General features: G+C 39.0%; 1 protein-coding gene across 1 annotated transcript; it reads left to right on the top strand.

Moving 5' to 3' along the window:
* Positions 1-6,784: 6,784 nt before the first annotated feature.
* Positions 6,785-22,447, top strand: LOC105931110 (glucosaminyl (N-acetyl) transferase 4). Its single transcript, XM_021320095.2, has 2 exons — positions 6,785-7,210; positions 20,714-22,447. The coding sequence occupies exons 1-2, from the start codon at positions 7,173-7,175 to the stop codon at positions 22,011-22,013; spliced, it is 1,338 nt and encodes a 445-aa protein (XP_021175770.1). The 5' UTR covers positions 6,785-7,172; the 3' UTR covers positions 22,014-22,447.
* The last annotated feature ends 2,131 nt before the right edge of the window (positions 22,448-24,578 follow it).

The raw sequence follows: 24,578 nt of genomic DNA on the forward strand, positions 1-24,578 counted from the left end.
CCGGTACGTCAGCTGTTTTCCTGCGACTTTATTTCCTTTTATTTATTTTATTTTTAAAGCGGTTTTAGACGGTCAGTTGTGTGTTTTTTTCTTTTTTTTTTTTTTTTTTTTTTTTTTTTTTTAAATAAGAAAATATGTTACAACGGAGTCTTTTTTGTTTTCTTTTTACGCAAACGCAACGTCACTCCGCTGACGTTACTGGGGTTATGCTATTAAAAATAAATAAGGTTTGTTTTTTTAGATCTTAGATCTTAGATCTTAGATCATTGCAGGATCGCATGAGCTGTGCTGGTGCCTTTCTTACGTCGTAATGTTTCTGTTAATCTGCATAATATGTTGTACTATTTATCTAATCATCAGATTCAAACAATGACCACAAAAAATAAAATAAAAAAAGCATTATTTGATTTTTGTCTACAAATTCTATCTATCTATCTATCTATCTATCTATCTATCTATATATATATATATCTATATCTATATCTATATATATATATATATATATATATATATATATATATATATATATATATATATATATATATATATATATATATATATATATATATCTATGATTGAAATGAAATTCAAGCTTTTTGTGCTGTTGTATACTCTGCCACTGTCTCAGATGTACTGAAATTGAATTTGGTCGGACTTTCTTTTCATGCATAGAATAATTCAATTAACAAAAACTGAAATGAAAAATTGTTCCACTTCTAATGTCTTTGCAAGGATCATTCTGTCGTTATTCTCCTTGACTGTGGGTGGCGCTGTTTCTTTCTGTCTCGAAGGTGTTGAGCCACATATTTATTTCACCAAGAAAATAAAGATGATACAGATGAAGAGCATACTGAGTATGAGTTTACAAAAGGATGAGAATTAAAAAAGAAAATATTATCCCATTTTTATTTTATCGCAGATGAGACTGTTGTGGGAAACACTGCTATGTAGGGGCAGTGATTTCAGGTGAGGAATACATGCCACAATATGAAAAAAGAGGATTATTTTTATTCTATGTTCCCTTCAATTATAGCCTTTTAGTGTTGATGACAATAAAGAAAAAACAAACAGAGCACAGAGTCCTCCAGAAAAATAAGTAACAATTCAAATGATTCTCTCAAGCACAGCCAGCTATTATCTTTCAATAAAGGCACTAAAAATGGTGTAACCACATACTCAGACAAGTCAGATTTTTCAGACAGTATTTACATACTGATCTGAAACAAAGCCGATCAAATACAATAAATGAAAGGTGCACTTGCTACACATTTTAGTTCACCGCCATTAACAGCTCAGATTTAGTTTTGCGTTGGGAAACACTAATAAAGTCACCGCTTGCACTATTCTAAAAAGTGAACCGCTGTTGGAGAAAAATCATTGCAAGAAATACACCAGTTCTTCTTTAAACTGTCTCAAATATTAAATGACATATGGCAGAACATTGTATACCTTTCAGTTTTTATATATTTAGAACGTTTGTATGAACTTAAATATCTTTCATCATTTCTACTAAATTTGGTAATGAAAATAGCATTTATAGTATTTTGACCACTAGAGGGTTCAAGGTCCATCCATCCATCCATTTTCTAACACGTCTATCCCTTGTGGGTTCAAGGTCCCTTTGTTGTAAAATTAAAGTTTTGTGCGATCAGTTATTCATACACAGGTTGATGGAACTTTAAAAAAACAAAACAATTATGTAATCTTCAATGATCAGCTCTGAAGTGTTGCTTGATGCTACATCGGTTTCAGGGCACAATTTTACTGATTGTTTGACGGTGGGAGGCAGCTGGCATGAAGGAATTCATCTTTTATTCCTCTTCAGATAATATTTAGATGTAGGTCCCCCACAGGTCAAGAGCCTTCCAGGTTTTTAGTTTGGGACAAAGGTTTGAGATTCAAGTGCCACAACAACCCTAAATGTACAGCTAGAACTAGAATGGAATGGATTAAAATAACGGAAATTCAAATGTTGGAAAGGCCCAGTCAAAGTCCACATCATCCTATTCAAATGAGACTGAGCGCAATGGGAAAATGCATTTATCTAGATGTGTAAAGTTGGTAAGAGACATGCTCTAAAAGACTTGCAGCTCTCTTTGCAGCGAAAGGCAATTCCACAAAGAGAAGACTCGGGGAGGCTGAGAACAAATTCATGCCAAGGTTTTCAGATATTTTATAAAAGATTTTGAAATAACTGTAATTTTTCTTTCACTTTACAAGCTCTTCTGTGTATTAATTAGTTGCATACAAATCCATAAAAACATCTTAGTTTGTGTTTGTAACATGAAAAACAAAACTTAGAGGAACATGTATACTTTTACCAGGTAGTGTGTATTAGACTGATTAAAAAAAATTACAAATGCTAAAATTAAAAATGGGACACGTTTTATGTTTTTCTGTCTGTTTGAAGCTGCTTTTACTTTAAAGGAGCTCTAAGTAATACTGACACCATGTGGCTCAAATCAGTACAACAGCTTTCCAACCAGCAATCTGCGGTAATATACCCGCCTGCGCAAATTCTCAGTTACTATAAGTATTGTACGTCTGTCACATGAAAGTAAGAAATGGCCATATTATAGCCCCAAAACCTCAGAAAATTTTAATTTGTTGTCATGGCCCCTTTAAAAGTGACTTCTGATGTCGTGGAATGTGCTCAAAGCTCCTAATGTGGAGTTGTCTAAGCCATTGCTTTTAGGTATTATTTTGTCATTAGCTGAAAGTTTAACTTTACTTGACTTTCTCTGTCATGCAGCTGAGTGTAACCCACAGAGGACAGTGCATTTAGATTTTCTCAGTGGGTAAATGTTTTGTTTTTAGAAGTTAATGTTGCACTGCGGCCTTGGGCACTTCTCTGTTAAATAGGTTTCGTGTTGAACTAACCCAGAATTTTTCCTCCCCCTTCCTTGTGAGGAGCACTGTTTGGTCTGAAAAATCAGATTATTTGCAGAAAATTTTTTGTATTTTTTATTTGTATTTTTTATTCTTAAACCTAAAACATTTAAGCTTATTAGTTTTACATAACTTACCAAAAGCATTAGCATTTTGACAGAATAACAATTAAACTCATGTCTGTAAGCAACAAATCATCCATTCAAAGATTTAAAATGAAGTAATTTGCATTCCAAAAATACCAAAGAAATAAAAGCAAAATAGTTGTGAGGATTTAAAAACTTATGACTGGGAAACTGCCATAAATTCTCCCTCTGAGACCACATGTTCCACCCTTTCTTTTATATACTTCATTTGCTTCTCCTTTGCATAAAAGCGGTGTCTACTCATTACTGAATGTTGATTAATGAGAACAGCAATGCCAGTTGCATAAGACATTGTCCTTTCATTAGCCTCATTCTTCCATTTAAAAAAAAAAATAGAAATATTTTTGATGAACATTTGTTACAAAGCCTTATGCTGTGTTCTGTTGGCCTGGACAGTCAGTGCTCAGATCTGGAAATTACTATGCACCTGCATTGAGCACCTTCAACTTCCAAGTAAAAATGCTAGTAGGATATTATTGTAATTGCTAAGCACTCAACACAGACATAAATGGACTTTGTACCAGACTGTGCATATATCTGATTTACTTAGAAAACCATGTTATCAAAAATGTGAATAACTAGTTTATACTTGCAACTTTCACTATGCTTTATATGCATGGGAGGCATATGGGATGTTGGACTCCTCCAACCTGGACCTCCGACTTTCCATGTCAGAGTTCTACCATCAGGCACCATTCTTGTTGCATTTCCATCTGCAAACTTGGAACAATCTGACTTTCATGTATTATTAGAACACAGCATTGATATCAGTCTCATATCATTATCATTTGTTTGGGATGGAAGCCATTAAATTCAGCGTGTCTAAGTTTCAAATGTTACATTGGCTTTGTTAAGAGCTACCGCACCCAGTGGTGAAATACCCTCGATGGACCCAGCCCGTTTTACCCTTCAGGTGACCCCCACTTACTTATTACTTTGGGTGCAAGACGCGTGAAACAGAAAAGTATACTTCAAGTTATATTTTATCTACTAAAGACAGAGACAGGGTTGCAGACACATCAGCGCTGATGGGCAAGAAGCCCTGATTGCGGACCACACGGGCATTGTGAAGGAGTTTAGGTTCACAACCATGCAGGGGCCGTACACATCCAAACTGTGTCATCAGTAGAGGAACTGTGTCACTTCCTGGACGCTATCTGGTAGATTTGAGTCATCTCCTTGTGTCCGGTGCTATCTAAGTGTGGCATGCTGTTCTGGGCTAAGCAGTTCGTTCTACTTGACCCAGTTGATATCTTAACTGCGTCTCTCACAGATTTAATTTGATTTTTACAACAGGTTTGCAAAGGGTCTATTTTGATCCATACTTTCGATTTTAAAGCCAGTGTTGAAAGAGGTGTCAGGTTCTTAAGGACAGGCTTTCAGCCACAGTAGCAGTTGGAGCTGGAGCTGTAAAGCTACGCACGAAAACCCAACAAGCCTGGAAACGATCCCCAGAGCTCTGGGCAGAGTCCACTGGAGATCCAGGTAAAGCTCACCCAGGCCTGGATCCCAGGGCTTTCACGCTGAGCTCGCTGCTTCCTGGCCTGAACAGGTAGCTTTCATCCAGGAGCACTTAATCGCAACCGGATGGACAGACCTCTTGACTTTTATGGAAAGTTAAGAGTGAGATTATGTACATTTTCAGCGGAGGAGGGGTGTGGGGGGTATTCACAGTCATAACAACTGGACGCTGGAGCAGAAGCAGTCAACTCCGTCTCATTTTTGACCCACTAGTGAAGAGGAGAGTCGACACTATTGTTCAGCTAGTGGGTTAAAACAGAAAAAAAAACAAAAAAAAAACACACACACAACTGTTTACCTGTGATTGTTTTAACATACCAGGACCGCCTAATACGAGGAGAATCACATCATTTGCGCTCAATATTGCACCTTTTCACCAAGTAAACGGCTCTGTGGTCATTTCCAGATTTCTGACGAAAAAAAACACATTTGTTCTGATTGTCACTCATCTCCAGAAATTCTATTTGCTGCAACCAAAACGCCACCTTTCTGAGTCCATTTCAGCTGTCTGCTTTATTCTTGTAAAATATGTTTTGTTTCAAGACAGACATGCATGAATGGATCAAATGAAACAGAACCCAAATGTACAAATAATCACTAAATAAAGTAATAAAGTAGTTTTAAGTTATTGCCGGTATTATTACACTCATTTTTTAAGAATGGAGAACTGCTTTTTTATTGTATTTTATTAAAGAGTGCCACTTACGCGGAGTGCCTCAAGGCTCCATTGTTGGCCTCTTCCTCGTCTCTCTTTACCCCATCCCTTTGGGATCAGTTACTGTTTAGCCTTCTTTTTTTAGGCAGAAGACAGACAGACTTTTATGACAGTAAAAAGGAAAACAGTTGCTCTAAAAATAAACTTCTCAAAGGCATTACAGAAATCATGGATGTTATGGTGTTTGGGCTCATTGATGTCTCTAACAGTGTTGACCTGGAACCTTAAAGTCAGTATCTGACACTGACTGCTACAGACCTGGGTATAAGACTTGAGAATAATCTTAAAGTTGATGCTCAGTTAAAATCTGTGGTTTGGTGCAGCTTTTTCAAACTGAGACAGCTAACCAAAGATTTTAATCTATGCTTCAATTACAACTTGCTTAGATGACCTCACTCCACTTTACTCTGGGCTTAAAAAAACTCTAGTGGTTTGACTGCAGCTGCTTCAAAACGCTGCTGCTCTTCTTTTAACTGCTACCAGAAAACAAGAACACATTTCTCCAGTTTTAGCAGCAAATCACTGGCTACTGGTTCACATTCGGGATTGATTTAAAATAATTTTGTTTGTTTTTAAATATCTTATAATATCATGGCCTTGTTTTCCAGTATGTGACCTGCTCCATACGTTGACGTGTTGAAAACATGTTGTTAATGTGTTGTTAACGTGTCTACAGCACGTTGACAACGTCTTGATATAATTTGTGCCGTTTTTTTCCCATTAGCTGTTGAGTAGTAAGGTTAAACCATTTCTGTCTGGAGAGGGTTACCTGTCACTGTTCAACATACTAAGAAGCCTCTTTTTTCATCCAGGCAGAAATGATTACAAATTTGGAGATCCCTCCCCCCGGCTTCTTCACAAATGATCATAAAGTTATTTAGTATGTTTTGCAGTGTGTGTGTTGTGGTGTTTTACCCGGATCTGTTAAGCTATGGACGATGTTTGATTTCCCCAGTATCTCCATTATGCCACATTCGCTCAGTCAAACTAAACAAAATCTTGCAACATAACCACGCAACACTGCTTCAAGAAAGTGGAAGCAGTATGGTTAATGCAATTTTACAAAAAAAAAAAAAAAAAAAAAAAAAACAGACACAAAACCACCATGTGGTTGTGGCTTTTCAGACATAGGTCTTTCAGTATTTGGGTGTGGATTTGAGCAGACATTTGCAGGTACCCGAAGTTACACACAAAACGTGTTTTAAGGTTTACAAATCAGTGGAATGAAACTTCACTTTATGAATTGAATTGTGGCAAACGCTTTACTTTCCAGTAATCTCATTTATTTAGGTGCACCTGGATGTGTGTGCAAGGTAATACTCCCAGTAATACCTCTGAGTCTGCTGTTAAGTTTCCACCCCCCCCCCCCCCACACACACACACACACACACACACACACGGCTTATTTTGAGCAGAGACAATGAAGGTATTGACATCACACGTTTCCCTTTTCATTTGCACATCTCCTTGCCTTAGCCCACATCTGTCAGTCAGTAGTTTCTTAGTAGTTGGTTCCTTTTTTATTGTTTAGCCACGCATTACGAGCGAGCGAGGACATCTGCTGCGTAACTTGCAGCTACAGATCCACTAAGCCCACCCTCTTTCCGGTATAGTCATCCACTCCTCTCGGTTTATCGCAGATATACCCACAGCTTGAGGTCTCCCTCCCGGGTTTCTCTCTCGCTCAAGGTAATGAGGCGAATTGCGCGCTGGAGCGACGCTCCAGATTAAGTTTAGTGCGATCCAAAAAAGTAGGAGCGCAGGGAGGAAATGTGCCCAATTTTGGTGTTTCTCGTCGACGCTAGTGAGCTCCAGGGTCCGGTTCTTCGTGTGTCAAAGCTTCAGGCAGCAGACAACTGGAAGTTTAAATCAATTCGGAACCAGCGCTTCAGGATGACTTGATGAGACGTTTGCGTGGCGCCTGCCACACTGGAGCAAGGTGGGTGTTTTTATTTGGTCAAAAAGCCACATCAAAGGTGTATTTGGGTAGAGTAGACTTTTTTTTTTTTCGAAAGAGAAAAGTATATTTCTTTCTGTACAGAAAGAAATATATTTTTCTCTTACGAAAAAAAAAAAAGTTTAAAAGCAGTAATTATTAATGATGAAATGGGAATGTTTGATGCCCCACGTGTTTCCAGTTAAGTTTGATGTTCCAGAAAAGAGCTGAAAAAGGATCTGAAATCTCCCAGCTAATAGGAATGTGTAGTCTATATAAAACCACCTCCCGAGAGACTGAATGAGCTGTGGGGACTGTAATCCAAGAACAAACAGTTCAATGTAACAGTGAGCTAAGCAACAGCCGTCTAGTGAGAGCAGTTCTACTATTATTGAGCTTTCCCACATGTTATGCATTTAACGGGGATTTTTAGAACAACAAAGTAGAGAATCATTTGTAAAATGATACATGACCTTCAGTTTTTTTTTCTGCAGATAAAAAATCAAAGAAATGTGGCTGGAATTTACATTTAGCCATTAAGAGTCAGTAAATTGTGCTGCAATTGAAGGAGCATAATAACGGGGTGTGTCTGTACTAGCTTTGAGCCTAAGGCGGCTGAATTATTACTATCACTGCCTATTTGTAATTGCTTAATTGCTTAAGCTCCGTCAGATGGGATGGACATAGTATGAACAGCTACTTGCATGACTCACACTCTCAATTTGACTTTGGTCTGAACTTTTCACTGTGCCCTTCAAAGAAATGACATTGGTTTGATCTAAACCAGTCCATTTTAGCCCCGGCTTCATATCTAGGGACGTTATTTGGCAAGATAATTGGTTAAAATAATTAGAACAGCAGCAATTGTTCAAAAACATTGGACGCGAACATCAACTGACTAACCAAGGTGTTCACAGCACATTCATAACCTCAAACATTTTATTCCACATCCTCACAACTTTACAACAAGCTAAACCATAAGGAAGGTCCTGGTTTACTGACTGTAAAACGCAACATTCAGTTGAATAAAAAAACTTCAAGTGAGCTGAACACAATTCTCATCAACTTGTTTATACTCATTTTAAATAAGTGCTGCAAACTGTTAGATAAAAATAGCTTGATAACTTAAAATGTTTAAGTTGAGTCCATGCGTTAATTAATTAAGTACATGAAGGAGGTGGCGGCTCGTGCAGATCCCTTTAACCTCACTGCCGTATCTTTTGGCCTTGGGTGTGGCCAGACAAAACCATGAGCGAAGCTGCTGTTACAACTAGCGGGATGTATTTGATATTATAGAATACAGGACTTTGTAAGAAGCTGAACACAGTGATCGGCTGGTTGTTTGATGAAACAAATATAAATGCCTCATCCAGATAAAGAGTTCCAGTGTCCTGAGTAATAATTCTTATCAAATTGCAAATGCAGAATTGCATAATCAACAACATGGAAACGTAATAAGGAAATATGAAAAATAGCTTGGGATCCAGACGAGGTGCTCCCTGTAAGCAGATGAGTTTTGAAGTCTGAGTCCCCAAAAAGAGCTTACTGTCACCATTAAATTAAGTCTAATCCAAATGATTAAGTTCATAGAGCTGTGCAAACTTAACGTGTAAACACACGTGGCTCAGAATGGAAAAAAAATCATTTACTCAAGAATAGTAATTAAGCAAGTGTTTACACGGCAATTCTGAGCTGTTTATAAAATTTCAGTAGGGCCGAGCTCAATTTGTGTGAGCGGCATCTGACACTGGCACTTACGGTGGAACTTTCACTGGCATGCTCCTGCCAAGAAGGTGCCACGGCTCTTCCCGTACTGCTGTTTCTGTTTTAAGGCAAACTGTTTGTTATAGACGCCAGTTAGACTATAACTACTTCCAAATAATCATATTTTATTTATATTATTTGCAATAAAAGCTGGCGGCTCATAGTGACACTCTCGGTGGAGGTAATAGTGGCACTTCCTGTGGCAGCTCCAGCAAAGAGTGGCATTTCCGGTGGCCGCTGCACCTAGTAGTGGCAGTTTTGGTGGCACTTTCACTGGCATGCGACTGCCAAGAAGGTGTCACGGCTGTTGCCGCATTCCTGTTGCTGTGCGTGGGCAAACGATTTGTTATAGATGCCTGTTAGTCTATAACTACTCCCAAATAATCATGTTTTATTGATATTATTTCCAATAAGTTTGTGGAACTTTCGCCAGCGGCCTGCCACAAGGTGTCACAACGCCGCCAGTCAAGCTGCTGTAACTACTATCGCAGATCCTCTGGCATCTTGTGGCAGCTGCAGTGGCATGCAGCTGCCACAAGATGTCACTAAGCCGGCAGGCCGCCTGCCGCACTTCTGTTGCTGTTTATGGGCAAACGCTTTGATTTTGCGGTTTTTAATGTGGTATTTAATATCTATGCTATATTTACTTTCAGTTAATCATGTGCTAAATTCACATCATTTAATATTTTTTTTTAACTATTTAATAAAGTTATAAGGGAACTGTATGAGTGGTTTGACTCGTGATAAGAAAAACAAATAAAACATATATAAACATCATATGAAAACACGCTGGCATTTCAGAGGCTCAGGCTCGGTCTGGCATTATTTAATTTCAATTTATTAATTAAGCTAACCGGCATCATGGTAGTGATGTGATACTGTCGCTAGATGGCGCCACGTCTGTTTATATCTGCTAATCTCTCCCAGTGCTGGGGCTATTTTTATTCACAAAAAGAACCATCAAAACATTATCAGGATGGAGGCTTGGTGTATATAACCTTATTATAACAGTTTGTGGTCTTTTTTAAAGCATATAACTTGGCTATATACCTTTAATGTTCTTTTTGCTCAGCATTGGTTGACCTCTACCATGCCATGTCTACGGTGGCCCTGAGGTGCAAAGCACTACAACTTTAAGGAAAGCACTCCAACATTAATGAAAGCGCTACAACAATAAGGAAAGCGCTACAACATTTAGGAAAGCGCTACAACAATAAGGAAAGCATTCCAACATTAACAAAAATATTACAACATTAACAACAGCACTTCAACATTAACGAAAGCACTCCAACAATAACGAAAGCGCTGCAACATTTAGGAAAGCGCTACAACATTAACAAACCGAAAGAGGTACGTCCCAGTGGGAGACCTAAGAAATTGCTGATTGGACTACAGCTCGTTTTTACTTTTGAACCGAAAGTTATTCTGGCTTTACTGTGTTTTTTAAAAACATGAATGTTCTCGGTGATCCAAACCGTAAGATGCAGTCTAAAACGCCACTTAGTCTGTTTATAAGTTTCGCTTTTATTAATTATGCTTTTTCTTTTTTTTAACTACGTGCGCTGTGTTTCTGTACCTCAACGCTCTGGTCTGCTCCTCTCCCCTCCCTCCCCTCGGACCCAGGGGCTTTTATCAGCGGCAGCCTTATCACTACGTTTAATGTCTCTCCACTCCTACCAAAATGTCCTAATTAAAATCAATAGGAGAGTCCGTAGCTGTGTTTCATGCTATTTTCTTTTTAACGACACAGAACCAGTGGCGCTTCGGTGGGCATGCTGCCTTGGCTTGAATTCAAGTGCGCAAAATTACGTTACATATAATTTAGGTGTGCACTTTTAAGGGTCATTTCAAGAAGCTTGTAACATCAGGAGCTTCACTTCAGACCCAATATTCATTCTCTTCCCTCTAAAGGAGCCCTATACAGTCTTTATTTATGCTTTTCCCCCACTGTTATCCCTCGCGCGCAGCGCACCAGGGTAAAATAGAGCAGCTGCGGATAATGCGTAAAGACGCAGCGTGAACGACGCAGCCCTGTATGCTTTAAGGGTTACAGCTGAGGGAAAAATGTTGGACCTTTTAGGTTTGATCAAACTCCGCCTCATTCACAAATGAGACCAACATGGATAGATTATTGATAAGCTGTAGTTTCATTATCAACTACGATAACATACAATCTGCTTCTGGGGGGGGGGGGGGGGGGGGGGGGGGGGGTATTAGAGGTAGACGCGATAATTTTATTTCCACAACCTTTGTTATTATGATGGTTGTGTTGTAACTGCAACCGATTTTTTTCTCTGCTCTATTTTACCCTAAAGACTGTATAGGGCAGTAGAGGGAAGAGAATGAATATTGGGTCTGAAGTGAAGCTCCTGATGTTACAAGCTTTTTGAAATGACCCTTAAAAGTGCACACCTAAATTATATGTTACGTAATTTTGCGCACCTGAATTCAAGCCAAGGCAGCACGCCCACCGAAGCGCCACTGGTTCTGTGTCGTTAAAAAGAAAATAGCATGAAACACAGCTACGTACTCTCCTATTGATTTTAAATAAGGACATTTTTGTAGAAGTGGAAAGACATTAAACGTAGTGATAAGGCTGCCGCTGATAAAAGCCCCTGGGTCCGAGGGGAGGGAGGGGAGAGGAGCAGACCAGAGCGTTGAGGTACAGAAACAAAGCGCACGTAGTTAAAAAAAAAAAAAAAGCATAATTAATAAAAGCGAAACTTATAAACAGACTAAGTGGCGTTTTAGACTGCATCTTACGGTTTGGATCACCGAGAACATTCATGTTTTTAAAAAACACAGTAAAGCCAGAAATACTTTCGGTTCAAAAGTAAAAACGAGCTGTAGTCCAATCAGCGATTTCTTAGGTCTCCCACAGGGACGTACCTCTTCCGGTTTGTTAATGTTGTAGCGCTTTCCTAAATGTTGCAGCGCTTTCCTAAATGTTGTAGCGCTTGCTTTCGTTATTGTTGGAGTGCTTTCATTAATGTTGAAGTGCTTTTGTTAATGTTGTAATATTTTTGTAAATGTTGGAGTGCTTTCCTTAAAGTTGGAGTGCTTTCCTTATTGTTGTAGCGCTTTCATTAATGTTGGAGTGCTTTCCTTAAAGTTGTAGCGCTTTGCACCTCAGGGCCACCGTACATGTCACTTTCTTATGGTGGAGACATAAACTCTGACCTTAACTGAGGCCTGTGAGGCCTGCAGTTCTTTGGAGGTTGTCTTTTGTGACCTCTTGGATGAGTTGTCGCTGCTCTCTTGAAGAATCTTTGCTTACTGACCACTTCTGGGAAGTTTCACCATTGTTCCATATTTATAGGTTCCATGTTTTGTGGAGAATGGCTTTCACTGTGTGTGCTTGGGAGTCCTAAAGCTATAGAAATGGCATTGTTACTCTTTCCAGGCTGATAGAGCTCAATTACTTACCTTATTGTTTATACTTCTTTGGATGTCAGGATGATGTCTAGGTTTTGAGGATCTTCTGGTGTGCTTCACTTTGTCAGCCATGTCCTATTTAAGTGATTTCTTGATAGAGAAAAGGTGTGGCAATAATCTGGCCTGGGTGGGGCTAGAGAAGGTGAACTCTGGTGTGATAAACCACAGTTATGCAAGTTATGTTTTAACAGGAGGAACAATCACTTTTTCACACAAAGCTATGTTGGTTTGAATTTTTTTCCCCTTAATAATAAAAACCTTCCTTTAAAAACTGCATTTTGTCTTTACTTATGTTGACTTTAACTAAAATTTAAAGATGTTTGATGTTCTGAACCACTTAACAGTGACAGACTTCCAAAACATAAGAAATTAGGAATGGGGACAAAAACATTTTTCTGAACCACTGTATTGTTCAGAGAACAAAAATGTTTTAAATTGTTTAAATTCTGCGCCAATTTTTAACTGATATGTCCTCTATCTTTATAAGTCAGGTTAACTGTTGGGCTTACAGTGTAGGGAAGGGTAAACACTTATCGGATGTGAGTAAATTCTTAAATCTGTCAGACTTTGGGCAAGGCTTGGGGATTTTAATTACCTGTCTGACCTGTTGTTTAAAAGCCAGTTTTCCTCTGTTAACTTTACATAGTAAAGGATTGGCTGAGGCTCACTGCAAATACCCTGAGTTCGACTCCAGCTTTCCTCACCACATGATGTACACTTGGGAAAAGAACTCAACCCTAAATTGTCTACTGGTCTATATATCACTGAGTGTTGTGACTGTCCCCAGATGACTGAGACTTTGTGCTCTGTAAAGGTGCCTTCACATTCACACACTGTAGACATCAGCAATTAAACGGCGAGCGACAAGCCAAAAATACAGTAGTACAATGGCAGTGTATCTAGTAACGCTTTCACTTCCCTGCCACTCCAGCCTCCTCACTGACTCTTCTCCAGGCTTGCTCCTTCCTGGACTTGTCTGTGTAGTAATAATCGGTTGAGTCATATAACTCGAGCCGACCACAGACCGCCACTATCAGTTTTACTTCCACGTTGAAAGAAAACTGCTTAGTCTCCGCTGCAGTCCTTCACCCCACGTCACAGCCACATCCAGTTCCTGATTGGTTATCACGGCCAAACAATAGAAAAAAAAAGTTCAGCTTTTTAAACTCCAGCAACTGTCTCTTAACATCGATCCCAGGTTTTGTGTAACTCTGGCTTCGCTGTAATCGACAAAATCCCGTGTTTTACGGTGCTAGTATTGCCTCTGTGGCTTTGCGTAGGGTCACGTGGCTCCCCTGCGCATTGGGATTTCATGTAAATCTGTCACTCAGCTTGTCACATTTGCACTCAATGTGAATGCACCTTAAGGCTACAAAAACACTGCACACCTTGTGAAAACGTATTTGCCATGGGTTTGTCAAGTTCTGTTTGCTTTTTGGTTCTGTTTGTCATACTTAAATGTCTCTGATGATTAATTTGTGTCAGTCAAAAAGATAACTTGAGTAAATACTAACGACAGTTATTAAATGATGATTTCATTTATTAAGAGCAGAAAGCTATCCAAACCAACCTGGCCCCATGTAAAAAAAGTGATTACTCCCTGAACCTGATAACCTTTGTGCTTGTCTTGGGGCTGACCAATGTGCCATCAAGATTTGTATGCCATTATGCATGTTTTTAAGTTATTTAATGTTTAATAAATAACTCTCTCCATCTGTTAGGTATTGTCTGGTGAATACTAGCTGAAACAACTGATATTAGGACTATAGTTCAAAGGAATGATTTGAGCACTGGCGTTCTTTTAACAGCAAACTCTGCACACATATAGAATAAATGAGTGACAACTTCTCTTGAAATATAATAATTTATTAACAGAAATAAAATGAGCATCCAGAGAACATCCCTATAGAATGCTGTTCATCTGAATTAACATTATGTTTCAATCAACAAATCCTCTCTAGGCTAGTGAAACGTAACTAAACAACTAAGCAAAATTAAGATAACAAGAAGCTAACTATGTACACACAAAAGGACAAAACAATTGAAAACCATCATCACAAGAATAATTCAGTGAATCTTGGTTCAATGCAATCATTTCTCTAGGAAACAATTAAGACTCAAATTGGTAACTCAGGAAGCGAGAGGGTGCTGCGAGATGAAGATCAACATTAGATCTAAAGGCCGTAGTTACGTTTTCTAGGTGGTAGCCTTAAGTTATCCGGGGGAGCTAATATGCTGCTAATGCTAACGGGAGCATTTGGTGCTTCTTAAAAAACTTTTAAGCTCTATTTTGTCGTAATGAGCGGTCCGGAAAACACAAACATTAATGTCCCATCGATGTATAAAGCCCTTATGGAAATAAAGTTTGTTCTTACCGTAAAACACACCCACACACATCAGCATAGCATTGTATCAAAGGTTGCTAATGGGTAGCTCGGCCTGTAAGCTGCAGGTTGGTTTACTTTGTTCAAACCATTCAACAAACAGTAAAAACACGTAAAAAATAAACCACTTAAATGATTAACCTTTCCCTGTTCATTTCTCTGCCAAACCTCTACCTTTGTCTGGTTGTGGCGACTAGGCATCCTGTTGCAGTGAATTACTCCAGGGTGAAACTGCTTCTCCGGCCAGGGGCAAGGAACTGGCTGGCTCAGGGGGAAAAAGATCCTTGTTTGTGGCCCTCTGCTGTGAGAACAGTCACTTGAGAGGGTTGACTGCAGCAGTCCCTTACAATTATTGTGGCCTTAGATCAGCCTTAGAGTCTGCTCTTATGTTGTTTTCCTGTTGGCTGATTTCACAATACTGTGAATGCCATTTTTTCCACTGCTGTGGAGGATTTGTGGGTCACTTTTTCTTAATGTAGGTGTTGTAATTGAACCGCATTGAATGGTTTTCAAGATTTTCAACCTGTTTAGGATCACGCCACAGCATATCTCTTGTCGTCCATGCTGTGACAGTCCTAACTCCCTGTTACGCTTTGAATCATTACTTTTAACTAGAAACCTGACCGGCTTATTTCATTGCCGCAAATCTCCCTCGGCACTTGCATTGAAGTATATTGTTGTTAAAGAAACCCACTCTTTGCATAGTGTCATAACTCCTGGTCTCTTCACTACCTGTTACCGAACCATCTGTTTGTCTCCCATAGCAGTGTGCAGAGGTGTAAATGTGTCAAACCAGTTGGGCCATAAGGTCTTATTTCACATATTTCTTGTTCTGCTTGGTGCAACCTGAGTCATTCACCGCATGCTGCGACGCCTTAATATGCAGTACCTGAACTCGGCTGCCAAATTTCATTGTTTTTATAAATATGTCAGAGCTTGGCACTGCTATGTCTGGGCCATGGCCCAGTTTTAGTTAGGACTTCCACTTGCTATAAAGCAATAGTAATCTCTCCCATGAACTGGGCATGAGGGGGTTCGTTCTGCTATCAACCCTGGTATGTTGTTAAATCGATTTAAAAGTACCTTCAATGGAATTTTCTTCAACGTTTCTATCTCATTAATCTTAGATTCAATCTCCTCTGAAGCTGATAAAATCCGTTAACTTTAGGACAAACTACAGGATGATTCTGACTCATTTATGGAAAGAATGACTTTAAATTAGTTGGAGAGAAAGAGAACATACCTCATGAAATCAATCCTGACGAGAAGGATAAAGATTGTGTTACTGTAAACACCAACAACCGTCACAAGGAAGTTAAGCTAACTCATTTCCTCTTATGTTTTTACCACAAACATGCGAGAGAGATATTTAGGCCAAAAAAAGAAATGAACAGAAGTAATGATTCACTGCATATGGCCATACGCAGCACACAATAAGCAAAACTGGCTTGGTTTTAAAAGGAAGGGTGATATCCTATGTCACACAGCGTAAACAGATAAACAGTGACATTAGGGGTGTAGTGTTAACATCAAACTCAGGAGAAAAGACGGTACAGGCCTCTGGCTTCACAAGAATGAGACAAGATGGACTTTTGTTTTGTATACCTTATAATATAATTAGAATAATTGTACAGTAATAATTTAATTGTAATAATTTAAGTAATAATATAATCCAGTGTAAACATGGGCGGCTTCCATCTGATCAGAGCCAACAGAACAAGTGACAGCGGTAAGAAGCGAGGAGGGGGTATGCACGTGTTTGTTATTAACAGACATTCCAATTAAAGAGACACTTTTGACTAAGGATATTGGACTGCTAGCTGTCGGGCTCAGGCCTTTCATGGTTCCGAGAGTTCTCGCACGTTATTGTGATTGCGGCGTATGTGCCCCCATCTACTAAAGCAGCCTGTGACATCATTCGCACCGTTGTGACCAGAATGCGAAGGAAGAAGATCAGAGAAGGATAACAGCTACAGGAAAAAAAAAATAGAGGTGCAGCTGCAGGACAACATCATCACCTTCTATGGTCTGGTCTGTTGGAGCTGCAGCTTATCTGTAGCTGAGAGGAAGCGGCTAGATAAACTCATCGGGGGGGCACCTCTGTCCTAGGATGCCCCCCTGGGACCCATCGAAGGTGGTGGGGGACAAAGGAACTGTAAGAAAAATAACATCCCTGATGGACAATGTCTCCCACGCCATGCTTGGAGCTGTTGCAGAGCTGGAGAGCTCTTTCAGTGACAGACTACTGCACACAAAATGCTCAAAGGATTGCTAATCTCTGCTGCTCACAACAGACCCAATAAATATTTACAACATGATCTGATCAGCAATCATTTACCCTGTCTCTCAGATGCTGCATATGCCTTAGCTACCCCAACATGTTGCTGTGCAATCGTGCATACTGCATATTTTCTCACATTGTTGGGTAAATCGACTGCTTTATTTTCCTCCATGTAAAGGAATACTGCACGTCTTATCTGATTACCACTTGTCTCTCACAGGTGATAAGGTACACTTGGATATAGATTAGCCACTCTGAGATTTTGCTGTACTATCTTGCATATTTTCTTACATTGTTGTGTAAATAGGCTGGTGTTTTTCCTTTGTTTAACCTGAATATTTCATCTTTTTTTTTTTACTTCAGTAGGCTGTATTATCAATAATTGTGCAATAATTACTCTGGTATTTATTTTTACTTTTATTTTAGCCTGATAAACACATTTTCTGTTGCTTTAGAACCAATTTTAAATTAAACAATCTTGTTTTTCATTACTATAAATTGTGTGTCTTTGCCACTGTTGCACCCAAATTTCCACATTGTAAGACAATAAAGGAATTCCATATATTATTTTCTTAATACTCTTATTTAGTTTACAGATAAGAGTAATAGCTTCCATGGACCATAATCTGTTTAGAAGAATCTAATATGTATTGAGCAGCATTTCAGGCTAGACTTACAGAAATACAGTAGTGTTAAATCAAGAGCCACATCTCAGGTGGTCCTGATACCAAAAGTAACTGGGATTTTTTTTTATGTAAAAATGCATTTTAATAAATCTCTGCTCATCAGAAAAAATATTTAGGTTTTATGAGTCTAAGTTTTAAAAAAAAATTGAACTGCAAACTGAAAAAAAAAAACCCTTTTGGATTTCCTTGAATAAACAGTGGACATTGGTTGCACACCAACCTTTGCTTTCGCAGCACTAGAATGTTGTGTTAATTCAGTGGTCCGCAATTGTGGCGCTCAAGGGCCGGTGTCCTACAGCATTTAGACGTGTCCCTGGTCCAACACACCTGAATCAAACAGCTGAATTACCTCTTCAGTATGCAGTCCAGTTCTCCAGAGTCCTGCTGATGACCTGATTGACTGATTAACACACCTGATGACTCAGGTGTGTTAAAGCAGGGTAACAAATAAAAGTTGCAGGGCACTACCCCTTAAGGACCGGAATCGAGCACAGCTGTGTTAATTCAAAATGAACTGCTCCCTTCACTTCAACGCTACTCAATCACTTCCCTCCAAAGCAATTTGATCAATTAAAACCGAGGGTGGGGTTTTAAGTAACTGGTAACCTCACTGGGTTTGATCCTGCAACCTGTGGATTTGCAAAGGTGTCTCCTTACTCTGTATTAGAAAAGGCATTGTTGGACTTTGAATCGCAATCGAGTTGTGTGAAATTTATTTTACCTGAAATATTCGGTTTCCCTGACTTCTTTAGGCTAACATATTGTGATGTTGAGTTTAGTGGATAGCAGACTGGTGAGGAGAATACGCTTGAGTGCAAGCACACAACCCTCATGAACCCACAATGTATTATGTGCCACCAGGGTAACAGTTTATTTCATTAAAATGAATTTCTTTCATTGCATTAATTGTGATTAGTTCTTTAACATCTTTTTGAACATGAAGTCACGTCTGTCTCTCAGTACACAAGATAACGTAACAATGTCACATTTTTGTTAGTAAACTTAAATTGATTAATTCTGTTTCAATCAAGTTATATTGAACATGCTAACGTGCAAAGTTTTCATATTATGTAGTATCTACCCAATATTGTTACATTCTCTAAGTGCATGAAACAATACTGTTAAAGTAACTAACGATGCTTAAATAGAACCAACATATTTATACATACAAATTTTAGTTTTAGTCCAGAAGACTGTCTTTTCTTAGAGGTGTCTTCAGATTTGCTGCAACACAAACCATTAAAAGAGATCCTTCCTGTCTACAATTATTACCATCGACGATGATTGTTTGAAGAAACTTTGCTAATGAAAGCTGCTACAGCATGTCATTTCTCTTGGAAATGTATAAAGTATTACTGAGTTGAATCGAATGTAATCAAACTGAATTGAAATAGCCTTGCAGAACCAATGAAGAGGCTTCAAATCCCATGATAACTTTAGTATCATGTCTAGACACTAAAAAAAGCATTAGAATTATTTTTTGTGTATTTTCATTAATAGAACACTTTTAAAAATTATGATTAAAATAATCTCTAAAATTTGTTCAGGTTTGAGGAAGAAATAGGAAATAACAGCTGGTATGCAACAGCCTTTATTCTCTTTAGCCAGCTTTTCTGAAAACATTTAGAAAAACAAATGTCTTTTGTCACCATTTATGTTATTTTTCTAACTGGCACCCACCATACTGCCAAACAGATGGATTAAAAGATGTGTTTTTTTCACGTTCTGATTTAGCCAAACAAGATTTTGCTAGCTGCAACTAGACAGCACAGTATGGGACAGATGGACACTGGACCAGTGGTTTTAAAAGTTCAAATTGCGATATAAAACAGAAACGAAAAGGAGAATTTCAAAACGTACATCTATGCTATAAATCTTGCAACATTTTAGCGTCATTAGCGGCTCATGGTTAGCCAGTTGCTGTATTGACAGTGCTATTATTATCTACGTATCTTGTCCGTCATTGTGTCTTCATTCAGTTACCAAATAGCCACAGTATTGCAAAACAGTTTAGAAGTGGTGGAGGCTTCTTTTTTGTTTTTGTAACCAAGTCCAACAATATATTTTATTTTCCTCAGCGTCAACACAATACAATTGCTTTGTTTTAAACTTTAAAATAAGACTCTGAAATGTGGACACATGTCGTCGAGCTAAAAACACTCATCTTCATATCCTGGTTCATTACACTATGCTGCATTAACATCCCAGACAGTGAGGTGCTGACAGAATCTGAATAGCCCTTCACAAGGTAGAGTTTCCTTTGACAAGAACTATAGTGTCATTTTAATATAAAACCACTTACTGGCAATACTTGTGCACTCAACAAATAGTCTGGGTGACAAGACTTTTCCAATGTTGTTTCTGGACTGAAAAGTGTAACATTTGGGAACCCTTGCACTAGAAAGAAAATGGCATGAAATGTGTTTACATTGGTTCAAGTATAGTATGAATTATATGTACTTTGGGGTGTATATATAGTATATATGTAAAACTGCATAGATTACCCAGCCTTAACCTACCACTAAATCTATCTATAGATATTGAGGGGCCCCACCCAGATGTCTTCCTCAGGAAACACCCTCCCCATTTCAGTTGACCAGAGGCCAAGCTCCCTCCAGCCTGGTAGAGAGAAGCCAGAATTTAAAATAAATCAAATAATGTCTTCAACAGGAACGCAAGAAAGACAGGGAAGCAGTTTGTTATCGAAACTGAATCCGTTCACTGCCTGGTTACCAGATGCAAACAGTGCTGCTAGAAGAAAGGCTGATGCATCACAGAGTCAAACATGGCCTTGTCTGAACTTTACTGACTGATGTTGGATAGTCAAAATAGACACAAAAAAAACTTCCACGTCGTTGATGCGTTTTAGATTTTCGGTCACTACTCAGTCAAATATAGGGTGTCAAAATGTTGGTTTCTGTTCCTCAAATGTGACTTTTTTTTTGCTTCCCCACAGGATGAATGCAAGGCGTTTCATGCTGAATCTTAGAAGAAGATTCCTTCCCTCCCTCCTCTCCGCGCTGACGTTAATTGTCCTGCTGCTGGTCTGCATTAAGTACAATTACCTCCCCGAGTCTCTGCCTGTTGAACAAGGCACAACCAGTCAGCAGTTTGTCAAGCACAACATCAGCTGTAAAGCTATTTACGACATGGACCCGGTGGAAGTGGGTAAATCCCTTGTCATCAGAAGGGAAAGGACCGTGGAAGACAAAGATGAAAGTCTAATCAGCTTCACAGGAAACTGCCCCGCTTTCATGAAGATCAGAGGTTACGACAATTTATGTGTTTCTGATGAAGAGAAAGATTTTCCCATTGCATATTCTTTGGTTGTCCATAAAAATGCATGGATGGTGGAGAGACTCCTCAGGGCAGTGTACTCTCCCAATAATATCTACTGTATCCACTACGATCAGAAGTCGTCGGCTGAGTTCATCTCTGCTATGGAGGGTTTGGCTGGCTGTCTCCCTAATGTTTTCATCTCCAGCAAACGGGAGACTGTTCACTATGCAAGCATCAGCCGACTGAAGGCCGATCTCAACTGCCTGTCCGACCTTTTGATTTCAGAGGTCAAGTGGAAGTATGTCATCAACCTTTGCGGCCAGGATTTCCCGCTAAAGTCCAACATGGAGCTGGTGTCTGAGCTGAAGGAGTTGAAGGGCTCCAATATGCTGGAGACGAGCCGACCCAGTGAGCTCAAGAAGCAGAGGTTCCTTTTCCATCATGAGCTGCAGGATGTCAGTTTCGAGTATAAAAAACTTCCGGTTAAAACGCAGCAGCCAAAGAGTCCACCGCCGTATGACATAAAGATTTTTGTTGGGAATGCCTACTTCGTGTTGTCACGGGAGTTTGTTCAGTTCATGAACTCGTCAGTTGTAGTGAGGGAGATCTTGGCGTGGTCGGAAGACACTTACTCACCGGACGAACACTTCTGGGCAACAGTTGTGAGACTGCCGGGCGTTCCAGGGGAGGTGTCCAGCTCTGAGCCCGATATCACAGACCTGATGAGCAAGACGAGGCTTGTGAAATGGCAGTACCTGGAGGAGAACCTTTACCCACCGTGCTCTGGACAGCACGTGCGCAGCGTTTGCATTTTCGGTGCAGCCGAACTGCGTTGGTTGCTCAACTATGGTCACTGGTTTGCCAATAAGCTTGATCCCAAAGTGGATCCCATTCTTATTCAGTGCCTTGAGGAGAAACTAGAAGAGAAACAGAAGTTATTTCAAGAAGGGACACGTTTGACTTGTCCAAAAGGTTAGCTAAAGGACTGGAGATTGACTTTTCTTTAACTTGGGTTCAGAAACCTAGACATATATGCAAAAATGCAACTACAGGACTCTAAGTTAGTTCTTTTATACTTTTCTGACTCCAGAAAAGTAGTTCCTCTTTTTTTTTTTTAAGAAACACTCCACCCTTTCTGCCTAAATGATAAGTTTCTGTAATTGTTCAGATGACTCAGGAATTTGTTGTTTAACAAAGGAGAGAAAAATCATTGTGATTTTGGACTTTGTAACTTTTTAGATAAAAAAAAAACCTTTATAACAGAGTGAAGGAACTCTAAATAAATGAGTCTGAGCAGTGATTGAGCAGAAGTATATTTGCAATGTTTTAAAAACATTTTAAAACTTTAAATTATTATTCTGTGATGGCAAACTAATGAATATCAGAATAAAGTATCTTAGTTGGTTCTGAAGTGTTTTTGTCATTTGAATTGTCTTGTTACTAAAAGTGCTATATAAATAAACGTGCCTTGCCTTAATATTTAAGAAATTGGATTAGTCTAATCAGATTATCCAACATACAGTACTTGGATCAAAAATGTACTTTTGTGACCTATGAAAGCATTAAGAAGAACTGAACATAGCTTCCTGCAGTCCTGTTGACTGCAAAGACCACAAATACAGTTTAAGGTAATATTCTTATGCAACAAAAATTCCTATATGAAAATAACAAGAATTGTTTTGTTAAACAGCTTAAAATTAAGTTACATTTAGTGGCTACCAATGAATATAATTTGACATGCTCACACTAGCTTCTTTCTTCTCCTCTATGTTGTTGATGTGACCCTTTGATTGTAAGTGGTTCTTGATGGTCTTATCATTTGCTGACAATACATAGAGAGAAGTTGTTCTCCAGATTAATAAAAAAAAAGTGGGTATATTATTCTTGTCCAAACTTTGTGCTAATCTTTGAAATTCTAAACGTTTTGGTAGGACTTTACTATTTCCGTGAACCTGTTTGCCTTAACTGACTTATTGTTAATTCTGTGTGTAGAGAGCACCTAAGCCTGGCCTGAAGGGGTATCAACAGACACAGGAGGCTGCAGCAGCCAACATGCATAAGAAACTTTTATATATCTTTCTTTTCGCACCAAAATGAGCAAATTCTATAAGAGTCAGTTATTTTTCCGTAGATTCTCCTTTGTTGAATTCTGCGATTTAGTCTACATTTACCACCACACAGCACTCACAGGGCCCTATTTATTGTTTGTCCCCTACAGTCTAGGAACCTTAGTAAAGATGTGTCCCAAGAGGCTACCTTTTGCTGCAGTTCCAAATCAATGAACTTTTAGGGGAGTAGATACTTTCTTGTAGCTTTGTCGTGACTCACTTAGATCATACCACATTGGCCTTGCTCAAATGGCGCGTTCTCTTGTCTTTCCCATTTTGATGCGCAACTAGCAGAAATGGGCCTTTTTTTTGCTTCACATTTACACCCAGGGTGGACGGGGAGTCATTTAACGGAAAAGTTATCATGCTGATCAGCTTATAAAAGTAATGTAAGAAAGTAAAAAATTCCAGTTTGTTTTATAGGAACTCTCAACGATGCTAATTGTTGTGGCAACGATGAGTTTTCCCTAACAAAAGTTTTTTTTTTCCTCCTATTGGTAAATGTAGTCAAATTAAAGAACGGGTTTTCCGGAATGCTTCAGTGTAGGAGCATTTTATGCTGCACATGCTTCACATATCATTACCCTGGGGGTACCAATAATTGTCAAGAGAAAAGTAACTGTTATATACTTCTTTTTGTCTTTTACATGAATAGAGATGCACCCTGAATATTTGTCTTTTTGGCCTAGTACTTATCAGAAACAAGAAGGGAGACAACTTTAAAAGGTTTAAGAGAAACGGCTGTTGGCCTCAGCAAATATGCCCCTATATCCAAAGGCAAATTAGGCAAAATTCCTGCCATTCAAAACAATCCGGAAATGTTGGCTTGCATCCCGGGCTTTTCAGTGCAGTTTCGATACTCCTTTTAAGCGCTATTTGTCCGTATTTTACCAACAACATTCCTTTCAAAGGTTCATGTCAATCTTTTAAACAGAATAGATTTGCCTGGATCCAAAAGAATCGCACTCCAGTAGGTTTTCAGCTTGACCTGCCCCAGTCGTGCTTAGAGAGTCGTGGCTAGTGAGGTAATTTGGTTTCTGATGAGCTGCTTACATAAAGCCATGTTACTAGATTTGTAAATAACGCTTTGCATGTACTTTCAATTTGGTAAAATTGTGATTTGGAGGAGTTTATTTTACTTACAGCACTTAGTAGCCCCATTTACACTACCCTTAAACCGAGCCAAGCCGGGACCAGTCCGAGCTTGCATCAGTTAACCAAGCCAAACAAACGTCTAATAAGGATTTACAGACGCAGGAAGCAACAACAGACACTGAGGTTCATCACACTGCTAAGAAGAATCATCTCTGGAAATCGTGTAGCATGGTAAGGAAGCTAGTATTATTATGAATGTCTGAATTTTGTCTGAATGGAGTATGAATCGGGACGTGCAGCCAGACATGCCGGAAAAACCACGGACAGTCAGCTGACTGT

The sequence above is a fragment of the Fundulus heteroclitus genome, chromosome 8, assembly GCF_011125445.2.
Source record: "Fundulus heteroclitus isolate FHET01 chromosome 8, MU-UCD_Fhet_4.1, whole genome shotgun sequence".
NCBI lineage: Eukaryota > Metazoa > Chordata > Actinopteri > Cyprinodontiformes > Fundulidae > Fundulus > Fundulus heteroclitus.